The following is an 11307-nucleotide window of genomic DNA, read 5'->3' on the forward strand; positions in this document are numbered from 1 at the left end:
TTTTGCCCAAAAAAATTTAGTGAGGTAAAAGCAACCATATGTTTTGGTCACCAACCCATTGAAGTTAACGGGGCATTTTATCTCATGTCCTACAAAAATCTCCACTCTTATTTATATGCAATCAACCGTAAAAAATTGCTATTTTGGGCAAAATGCACTGGTCCATCAACTTTGGAGGCTTGTAGTGACCAAGGGATGAGAAAAATTACAAGTTTCTCATTTTTTCCATATGTAGTAGTTATTGAACTATAAGCTCATGAAAGGATTTTTCAAAATGAGTGGATCTACTATGGTTTTGGAATTTTTTCCCAAAACCCTGAAAGGACACTTTTATGTCCTCTTAGGTTACCATTCTAGTGTTAAAAGATTATTAGCATTGTTTTAACATGTAGGATTGACAAATTGTCTAGCATCTCCAATATCCCCACTTCATTTCGAATTTTTCACTGGCAAGGGGCGCATACAACATTCCAATTAGTTGTACTATCTATATATGTTGACAAGGCCTTGGCTTTGTTGGCCATATGTAAGCTTACTCTTGATTTTGTTGCTGTTGCTACCATTAGTGTAGTCAACTATACATGAATTATGTGGAAGCCCCAAAAGACATACTGTTATATCACCATTAGTGTGTAGTTATGATAGATTGCTATCATAATTAATGCTTGGAAAGGGTATAGTTGTCAATTGATAGGCTTTGCTCGAGGGCTCCACTAGTATTATTGTTGTACGGTCTCATGCGAGTGTCAGGGAGGAGGGGTTCATTGAGAAGAAAGGCGTATTTCACAAAGCATGGTCTCAACGTATATAGGAGGAGCATATGGGCATCTAGTGCATGCAGGTGATGTCTCCTTATTTTTAAAAGGGAATTCCCCAAGAGGCTTGGGGACTAGGTTCAATGGCATCTTGGAAGTGACCTCAAGACAATCAAATGTACGAGTTTTGGAATGGGTGCAATGGCAAACAAGCTCACAAGCCTGCAATTAGTTCTCTGCACTCGAAAGCGTCTCAATGCCGGGCGATTGGAGGCCAACTCTTGCAGCAATTTAAGCTGATCTCCAATTATACTCTTCCACTAAAGGGCTTGTATCTTTTGAGGTCCTCCACTACACCTTGTAGAGATCCTACAAGAGCAGCCAAGGACACCATAAAGCACATGATACTCAGCCCCTGGAGAAGCAACCACTTTCGACTCCACCGCCTTGTTTTCCCTTGAGCAATGTGCATCTGAACAGGAAAGTACACTGTGAGAGGCCAAAACGCCAAGGCACCCAATATGCCCAAAATGTCGTTGAAGAATGGAAGCAGCATGGAAGCTAGAGTGGTGAAAATCACAAAGGAGGTTCTCCACACTAGTCGAAATTGGGTCACCTTAAATGCAAGGGGGAAGCTTATTCGGTACTCTTTGTGGATTGTTTTACTCTTGGGAAAGGAAAGGGCTGCCCACTCTTCCACAAATGCAAATAGAGGCTGACAAAATACCTGCAAGAATGTTGCTCAGAGTCAAAACACATGCACACGCATGCGCGCACACATGAGAAGAGGACTTTTTACTTGGAAAAGATTAAGACCTGAAATGCTCCCACTAGGTGAACCACAACGCACACATTCGCAAGGTCAACCAGCCAAAAGGGCTCATAGAATCCAAAGCCTGTGAGAAGATTGCCCGGCGCGTCGTCTCCGAAAGCAGCATAGCCAATGCAGCCACACAGCATGTAAAAAAAAGTAGTTGTAGACACTCCCATCAGGTTGGCCCTTTTCATAGTCACATCCTCTCGAGGAGGCGATCTCACAGTATCCTGTTGACAATATTTGGCTCATGAAATGAGCTTCATTTTGTCATAACGTTAATCAATTTGTTTTGAATGAGCTGCTAGCTACCTGAATCTCAATAAGGATCATGGAGTAGGAGTATGCAAAAGCGATGTTTCCAAGCGATTGGAAAATGGGCCATATGTTAATGAGCTCAAACTTGTCGCCGGTATGAAATAAACCCCTGAGTGTACCTTGTATGTGTCTCCCCTCTGTGCCTGGAATCATCAAACAAGGATCACCATGGAGTAAAGGATCAGTATGAATACATACATACATACGTATATTCATGCATATTGTATGTACACATACATACCTACATACGTATACACACACATGCATACATACATACATATGGAGGCAACAAACTGTGTGTGTGTGTGTGTGTGTGTGTGTGTGTGTGAGAGAGAGAGAGAGAGAGAGAGAGAGAGAGAGCGAGAGAGAGAGAGAGATCACCTTCAGCAACTTTGCCAATCCCAAGACCTACACCAATCGAAGAGTACGAGAATGACATAACAGCTGCAACTATGGAAAGCCACCAAAGCTTGCTGAAGGTGGGAATTTGTGAGAGGACAACTTGAACTCCTCCAAATAGAAGCATGTAAGGGTATGTGGAAGTGTCACAATATTGCGAGCCGTGGCCTTTAACATGGAAGCAATTGGACCTAGCAATGGCACTGCATATAGAAGCATGAAAGGAGTTGAGTGCATGGAATTACGCAAAGAGATGTCTGTCGAAAACGTGGAAGACAACAAGTAACCATACGTACACCATGCTTATGGATGAGGTGATGGTGTATCCAATCGCAATACCCACAAAATTTGTGTACTGCACAAGTGCACATAGCTTTGTCTGTGTTGGTCCTACACAAAAGTCACTTCCTTGCTTAGATGCAAATCAACATCCACCACACTAATATTAACACTTGTAGCTTTTAGTTGAAGTGCCCTGTCTGCATAAAATGATCATAAGGCGAGTTTTTTGGTACATGAATGTCTTACCCAAGTAAACTCGGACTGCCTCCATGTATGTGTAGTTGCGCTTTTCAACGTCCCTAATGCTGGTGGAGGATGACACAGATGAAGATGGCCCTCTGTAGCAGTCAGCAAGTAGCAATGAGGTATAATAAGTGACGAGGGCAAATAAGGTGAGGCAGATGGGTCCAGCGATCCATCCCAGTTTTGCCATGCTCCATGCCAATGACAACACACCCGACCCGATAACCGCTGTGACAATGTGGGCGGATGCTGTCCAGAAAGTACCTGAGGCAAGCATCATCAATCAATGTCAATAGATGCTTTCAATCCTGCTTAAGGCTTTTCTCACGTGCACTTATGCCCTTGGTTGTGGGTTGTCCATGCTTTCACCCTTCTGGTAGGGATTCTAAGCATATTTAGGGTTTGCACCAAACATTTTGCCCATTTTCTTAGTTTCGTTGATTTTCTTTGTTGGGCATTTTTAGAGGTTTTACCCAACCAGAGTCGGTACACTATATGAGTGCAGCCATAGTCCACATACTGATATGGTGAATGAGCCACTTGATAGACATGTAAATGAGGTGATAAAAATGCAGACTGCAATTGTTATGTCTGAAAGAAGTTAAGAGCAAATGCAATTGACTTTATGGCAAATGATATGCTGATTGTGATACTGTGGAAGAGCTTGCACGCATGTAAACTTTGAACATCAAACCCTTGAATGTCACAGACCAGTGCGCTTAGGCCGGCCATCATCATCGACCTCCAATTCATTCAGGAAATAGGACGGAGTGCCATGCACAAGCCCGGCCTCGGAAAGTGCAGCCTCATCCACACTTTGGCTCATTCCCTGCATGCTATTATGGGCAAGAGCTGAGCTACCATGAGCTAACTGCAAAGTAGCCATGTTTGCAAGTCTCAAGGAGCAAACCCCACGAGTCCACAGCTCTCGAAGAAATGATCTTTTATACAAGCTCTGTGTGTGCGCGTGTGTGTTGGGTGGATCTCAAGCCCTAGATTTACCACGCCCCGTGCATAGGTACCGCACTGTGATCTCTCTCTCTCTCTCTCTGGAGGTGGAGAGTGGACTGTAGAGCGGAAGGCGCGCGTGCTCAACGTGTCAGAAAGAACTTTACCCGAATTTTTGCGAGTGCGCTTGTCGTCGCAGACTCCAGCGGTCCACATTCCCCAATCCACAAATCCTACAATTCCAATAGGCTATAGCCTTATAGGGTAAAACCCCCAACTTAAGGCCACCTAAGGGACACAGCAAACTGCAAAAGTCCTGTTGCACAGAAATGCGTGTTTAGGGGCACGTTTGGAAGCTCATGACATCGGCCATCTACAAGAAAAGTTTAGACGTGAACAGAACCTACAAGAATCTTTTCAAAAGATTAAGGATGCTATCTTTATCTCACAACAAAGTCAAAAGGCTGCTGTTGACAAGCACAGAAGAGCCCAAGCCTTTAAAGAAAATGATTGGGTCTTATTAAAGTTTCCCAAGGCTCGATTAAGGCACACGACGGGCAAGAATCCTACGGGCCACCAAAAGTACTATACTAAACTAGCAAAAAGGTACTATGGTCCCTTCCAGATTCTTAAGCCAATCAATGAGATGGCCTATCAACTCAAGTTGCCCAATCATTGGCTCATACACAATGCTTTCCATGTGAGCCTATTAAAGCCTTACAAAGGAGAGCCACCTCAAGAACCAACTATTGAAGACCCACCGGAGATCGAGGACCAAGAGGAGGTGCTGCAGCCTGAGTCCATTCTCCGACATGAAGACAAGGTATTAAGAGGCGGTAAGACTATCCGACGATATCTTATTAAGTTTAAGAATTATCCTTTTGAAGATGGTAGATGGATGCAAGGCATACAATTAAAGGATAACCTAAACCTTGTCAATGCTTACAATGCTTCCCAAGAGTAAGCAAATGTACAAAATGTTAAAAATGAACAAAGTTTTTTTGTCTTATAAGACTCTCTTTTTCTTTATTGTGCACAAAAATGAAGTAGTATGCATGCTTAGATCAAGTTTGCGGAGACGACGTCTCCCAAACACCAAGTAGAGCTTGTCACTCTATGGAAGACTGATAGGACTAATGTGCAGACATGCTTGCGGCAGCCTCAGGCTCTCAAGCGCCAAATGGACTAGTCATCCATTGTGGAATGATGTCGTAGGGTAACATAGGGATCCTCTACCCGATAAGAAAAGGACTCATGAATATGCTTTATCTTCTCTACACCATAGTCGAGGACGACTATGATTTCAAGAGAGAGGTAATGTCATAATAATCAATATCTAATTCTCCTAAATGATTTTCTCATATTAAACTGATCATTTAATGTGCGGAAGTGCCAGGGGAGAAAAAGCTAGAATATTGGTTAAGCTAGCAGACCGACCACAGTAGGGATCCAAAGGAGGAAAAATAGGGATCCAAAGGGGGGGGCATCTGCAAAAGAGCTATGTGCAACAATGGGCTAAAAAGACCCTAAGGTTTAGCCCATTAAGACTTCCAAAATGCTAAGGTTCCAAAATTCAAAGGTGGTGTCCAAAGGTCAATCCTAGGGGAAATTGGATGCTTTGTGTGTAACTAAAAAGTCTTTGCATATCCCTACATGGGAGGGGGCGAGCCCTTCTTCTAGGGGATGAGAGAGAAAGTCACACACACACACACACACACACACACACACACACACACACACACACACACACACAGGCTCCCTTTACACAAAGGGAATTAGGGACACATGTTAGCTCCCTAGCCCAGATGCCCACAAGGTGTGCCCAATTCCTATTGGATGGCCTTGGAGGTGGACCAATGAGAATTAGGCTAGAGTAAATCTAGTTTAATTAATTTAAAAGACACTTAATAAAAGAACCAATGAGAATTAAGTCTCCTAGAAGACTATTGGACAGTCTCCCAAGGGGTCCAATGAGCATTCAAGAGCCCAATGGCTTGCCTGATTCCTATTGGCCAGGAGGCAAAGGGGTCCAATGAGAGTTTAGTTTAATTATTAAATTACCTAAATCTCTCACAAAAGGGGAAAGGGGGACACATGTGAGAAGGCTATCACTTATGCTGCTTAATAGCCATTGGCTTCGGGAGGTCCAATGGGGAGCCTGCAAGAGCAATTAGCAAGAGGGCTCGCCCAAGAGAGAGGGGGCTGATTTTTGCAAGGCATTAACACACACTCACACACACACACTCACAGAATCTCATGTGTGAAGAAAGAGAAGACTATCTCCTCTACCAAGCTTTAATGGAGAGCTCATCACCTACTCCAAGCTTGTGAGATAGAAGCCTACATCAACACACTCTTGGCATGTGGATGCAAATCCAACCAAGAGCCAAGCTTCAATGCATACTCATCTCCTCTACCAAGCTAATTACTAAGCTAAATCTATGCTAATATGAGTGATTATGTGAGGAGATGTACATCTTTCTCATAAGATACTCCTTCTTCCTCTCAATCTACTCTCATATCCTGCTAGCTCTCACCATCTTCGAAGGTGTGTGAAGTCTTGGATCTGAGAACGGGGATAATTAAAGTTGTGTTTACTAAGTGTTTTTCTTAGTGCATGAAGTTTTCATCTTCATTGCACTTGCTAGTCTTGAAGGAACACAAAGAATTGTATTGTACAATGTCTCTCTTGATGGGAGAAACCATAATACAAAGCCTTTTGGAGGGGGGACCGGCTCCATGCAAATCCGGTCCTCAACTATTGTCAATAGCTTAATTTCTCTCTCTTTTGAAAGTATTGTTGATGCTATCTAACTAGGTGTTATGCTTTTCGTTGATCTCTCCACCCAAGCACTCTTGTAATTCTCATTAGGAATCTATTCTAATGAAATGCCCACTATGTTCATGCTAATTTCTGCTACACATAAGTTTTTAGGCCATTAAATGTTACAATCTCTCTCTCTCTCTCTCTCTCTCTCACACACACACACACACACACACACACACGCACGCACGCACACGCACACACACACACACGTACACACACACACACACAAAACATGACACAGATTTTGCATTTTCTGCATATTGAAAAGAGCTTTTGGAATATTTCTATAGTGTATACTTTTTTTTTTTTTTGACACTATTGCAAGCAATTTGAGGCATCCAAGTCTTACCATTGTGCATTTTTGCATATTGAAAAGAGCTCTTGGAATATTGTTATAGTGTATATTGGATTCTGTTTTTGACACTATTGCAATCACATGCAAGCAATTTGGCGCATCCAAGTCTTACCATAGTGTACTCGGGATAAAAAATCAGGGTACAACTTCCACTTTCGAGAGTTTTTATGAGGATATTCAACTCGAGGATGGACGTACTTCACACGCATGCATAGAAAGTGATGAATGTCGCAAACGTAAAGTGCAATATCTTGCCTGTGGAGATATGATTAATCACCTTTTGGTGGTCCATCACATGGAGGTGGATATTCCAAAGCGAAAGCCCGGTCATCCTTTGGGTGCTCATTCTGGGAAGCCTCCGAGACCAAAAGCCAAAAAACAATCTCGTGTGCATCATGGATGTTGAATTGTGATTTTTTGTCATAGTAAATGTTGTCTTCTTAGGTGGCTTGAAAACACTCTTCCTTCGGGGGCTCTCGAGGATGTTTGGTTTGTAGATAGCTTATGATATGAATTTTTGAAGTCTCTTCTCAATGTAGATGTGAGTAAAGTGCAAAAACTTTGGCCTTGTGGATGCCAACAAATATCTGTTTGTATCTTTGCCCGTTGTCATAGGTAAGAAGATTTTTCGCTCCCATTTTTGAGTCATTTTGTGGTGTATTTCGGGTAAGATATCGTCTCTTCTGATACAAGGATCATTGGGTTCTTTTTGTGCTTTACAACAACGCCATAAAATTACTTGGGAAGAATCTTGAAAAGATGCATGGCCTTATGTACTACAACTCCATGTCATCAAAGGCTTGGAAAACATATCTTCCTAATGTGTGCCGGTAAAGAAGGCTTGTGATAGTTCTTCGCATGTTTTAGTAGTCAATGTTGCATTGCCAAATAGTTTTTTTTCTTGCTTAGGGCTCTTCACTTGATGTATCCATCCTGTTCTGATCCCTCCTTGAGGAAGTTATGGAGAAATTTGGCAAAGAATGAGATACTAGAGGTCATGCAAGTATTCTTTTGGTATCTTTTGGCATACACTAACTTTGGACCTATGTTTTTTTATTTAGTATCTTTTGGTAGGTGCCAACTTTTGGCATTGCCGGGTTCCATTACAACCAAATGCAATAGATTGTGGCTTCTATGTGATGATGTTCATAAAAAGACTCGTTGAGGTGCGCATGGAAGGAGATCGAAAAGCTGGGTAAGTGTATAAACTTTAATGTAATCTATCTTGAAACCAACTCAAACACATATCAATTTGCAAACTCACTCATAAGTTTTATGGCTTGTAGCTCACAAAAACTTGGTTCAAACATGCGGATGTCTCAGCATTGAAGGAGAACCTCAAGTCTTTGACCAATCAATCCATCTTCATGATGTAGTTATTATTAGCACACTTGGTGGTAGCCTAATTTTGGGTATTGGAAAGTATGCTTCGATGACTTGTAAACCCACATGAACTTGTGTATGATTTGTATTTTGTGTGTCAAAGAGTATGCTTCGACGACTTGAAAACCCCACATGTTTTTGTTTTTTCTGACATGGTAATTAAAAAAAGTTCTATGGATGCTCCTACAACTTCCCATGTATCTTCCCATATTGTCGTTCCATGTCTTTGTTGTGCTTATGTTGAAGGGCTTGGGAGAGATGTATACTTATATTGAAGTTCGATCCATGAAGCAAAGAACTTAGCCTATGTTGAAGCTTTTTCCATGACGCAATTGCATACTCGACCCTACACAATCCCAAAAGTTAGGCTATTCTTAAAGATGGCTTGTGATTTAAAAGTAATTATCAAAAATATTATATGATACCTAGAGCTAAACAACGCATATGTCAATGTTGCACACCTAAATTGTTTAGGCATGTGTGAATGACATGAGAGTGCCACTTGAAAACCATGGAAGAAAATACAAGACCAGCCATTCTATAGGTGGAGCAATGGAACTATAATCTATGTGCAAATTTATTTTGAACTCCGTGTAAGCCCTGTGTGAATTGCCTTTTTAAATGGCCAAATGTGAACCGAGTGCGAATCCTGTGTGAATGGCATGTGAACACTGTGTAAACGACTTCTCAATCCTTCTGAGCACCAGGAAAGGAACCCAAGAGAACTCTTCCCATAGGTGGACCGATGATACAATAATCCATGTGAATACTACCTGTGAATTCTTTGTAAACTCTTTGTAAAGAATATGTAAACTCTCTATGAACTACTTGTGAACTAGCTGTGACCTACCTGTAAACCATTGCATTTGTGAATAGCTTGTGAAGTGTTATGTGAACTATGTGGGAACTGTCTCTGGATGATGTCTAATGAATCTCGAGAGCAGTCATTTTTAAAGTAAAGTGTAAATACTTGGTTAACTGTGTGTGAACCACTCATAAAGGCCATGTGAATAATGTCCAAAAGACCACATGAGTTAGACAATTGAAAAAGCAGAAGAACATTGACGTGCATGAAGTAAACTAAAGGAAAACAAGCCTCCATTCAGAGGCTTAGATCCTAGAACATTACAAAGAGGCTCACCCATTTCTTGAGCTAATGTGAAGCGTCTCTCATCCTCTAGCAAGGCCCCATAGCTACATGCTATGATTTTACATATAAACTTGGTTGTATATCACACAACTTGACTTCCTTCCCAAGGCAATAAAGTTCACTACCTGGTGGTGCTAGCTTTCTAGAAAGCGGCAAAAAAGCATGACAATTATCACATGTGATGGTGGCCTTAGCATCAACCATGAAGGTTTTGCTATGGCAATGAGGACACCTTATGCGTGGTGCCTTTTCAAGCCTAATGCGGTGTCTTCCACGTTGATGCTTTCTTCTCAAGGTGCTAGTTTGATGCGAGGGCAGTGTGGGTTTAGTTGAAGCTCCCACCTCTTCATCACCATTTGGCTTCCTTGATTCTTGTTTCTTCCCATGCAAAACCATGTTTAACATCCACTTGTACTGTATAATAACAATAAAGGGCCTATCCTTCCGCTCGATTGCTCTAGGGTTGTATGGTTGCCAATAGAATACTTGAAAAAAATATGAATTCTGGCTTGCACTTCACTTAAATATCTAGAAGATTGGTTTCCACAAATATAAACATACCATGCCTTGTTTACGCAATAAGCAAACTTCACTCCACATGGCTGCCCAATCATCCTGGGAGATCTTCCCTGTGCTTACAACATATGAAATCAATATAGAAACCATGTGATCCTTAAAAACATGCTAAAAGCAACTATTGACAATAGATACCTCAATTGCAGATCTAGTGTGCCAACATAGAAACTTCCCTTTGTATCATGAAGAACTTGAAGATGACGTGATTGACCATAGATGATCGCCCATATTGCAATCTTTTGATAAGGATATCTTAACCACATGCCTTGAGATTCCAACATCAAAAAAATCCTCCATGGAACATTCTATCATGTGCGGGTGTACTGGCAAGTGGTACAAAGTCCTCACATGAGCCCTGGATGTGGCCTTCATGAATGGGATGCATATACCAATGTCTTGACCATGGACCACTCAGACTCGAAAGGGCCAACCACATCTCTTGGACTTCCTAATCCTCTTCTTGGTTCTAGCCATGCACGGTTGTGTCCCTCTATGACAAGCGTAATCAACAGTCGTCCTTCTTCCACTGTGACTCTTAAAGGAGCAAACCATAACTAGTATTACATCATAAGCTCATTCAAAGAATCGTTTTCTAGGGTCAATGAAACATCCTTAACATACTTCAATGCTTGATATTTGATCACTTTTGGACTTGCACATACACATGTGTTGAGAAAGTCCCTCACAAATGTTAGCGGTCCATGTCTCCTAATATCCACACACCATGTACTCTTTAGTCTAAATAGTATCGACACACCATGTACTCTTTAGTCTAAATAGTATCATCCATGTTCAGGTGAGAAGTACCACCTTCATCTATGTGACACTCCTCAACAATGCTCTCCCACTGCTCTATGTAAGGAACCCTTAATCTTGATGAAGAAGTCAAACATAGACCAAAGAAGCACATTGCATGTCCTTCATCAAGCACGTGGCATCTCTCATGTTTCTCCATCTCTTTAAGTCAAGGATTCCTCTAGAATCAAACCTCTTTAAGTCCTCCAAGCTAACCATACTCTCACTTTCAAGTGCATTCTTCATGAAATTGTGACTCCTTTCATCGAATGAATAGTATATTGGAGAAACATATTTGTAAGGATTTATCAACGAGAATATTTGAAGGGTTCTTTGAAAGGAATTGTTAACGTCATCCTTGAAGCTTGTAGTGTCACTTTCCCATTCACTACTTTTGAAGGAGCTTGAGAAGTCCTTTGAACTCCCAAGTGATTGTGTGAAGATCCTTTCCTCTCTTGGGGA

General features: G+C 41.6%; 1 protein-coding gene across 2 annotated transcripts; it reads right to left on the bottom strand.

Moving 5' to 3' along the window:
- Positions 1–458: 458 nt before the first annotated feature.
- LOC147449662 (amino acid permease 3-like) lies at positions 459–3740 on the bottom strand. Of its 2 annotated transcripts, XM_086522051.1 has the most exons (8): positions 3523–3740; positions 2815–3075; positions 2583–2676; positions 2269–2489; positions 1882–2030; positions 1572–1799; positions 1372–1482; positions 459–1227 (listed from the first exon to the last, which is right to left on the bottom strand). In XM_086522051.1, the coding sequence occupies exons 1-8, from the start codon at positions 3695–3697 to the stop codon at positions 1063–1065; spliced, it is 1404 nt and encodes a 467-aa protein (XP_086378177.1). In that variant the 5' UTR covers positions 3698–3740; the 3' UTR covers positions 459–1062. The 2 variants fall into 2 exon arrangements, with proteins under 2 accessions (XP_086378177.1, XP_086378176.1); XM_086522050.1 differs by having other exon boundaries at positions 459–1482; positions 3523–3739.
- Positions 3741–11307: the final 7567 nt, after the last annotated feature.

This window comes from Adiantum capillus-veneris, chromosome 10, assembly GCF_014529385.1.
Source record: "Adiantum capillus-veneris isolate H3 chromosome 10, ASM1452938v2, whole genome shotgun sequence".
In the NCBI taxonomy this organism is placed as follows: Eukaryota; Viridiplantae; Streptophyta; class Polypodiopsida; order Polypodiales; family Pteridaceae; genus Adiantum; species Adiantum capillus-veneris.

What these genes read in the sequence shown, in the direction of transcription:
- LOC147449662 (XM_086522050.1), bottom strand. Translation starts at nt 3,697, where the DNA reads ATGGCTACTTTGCAGTTAGCTCATGGTAGCTCAGCTCTTGCCCATAAT. An exon ending in ACCTCATCCATAAGCATGGT is followed by an intron (nt 2,490 to 2,582) that starts GTACGTATGGTT and finishes TTCTATATGCAG; the next exon opens with TGCCATTGCTAGGTCCAATT. An exon ending in GATTGGCAAAGTTGCTGAAG is followed by an intron (nt 2,031 to 2,268) that starts GTGATCTCTCTC and finishes TGATGATTCCAG; the next exon opens with GCACAGAGGGGAGACACATA.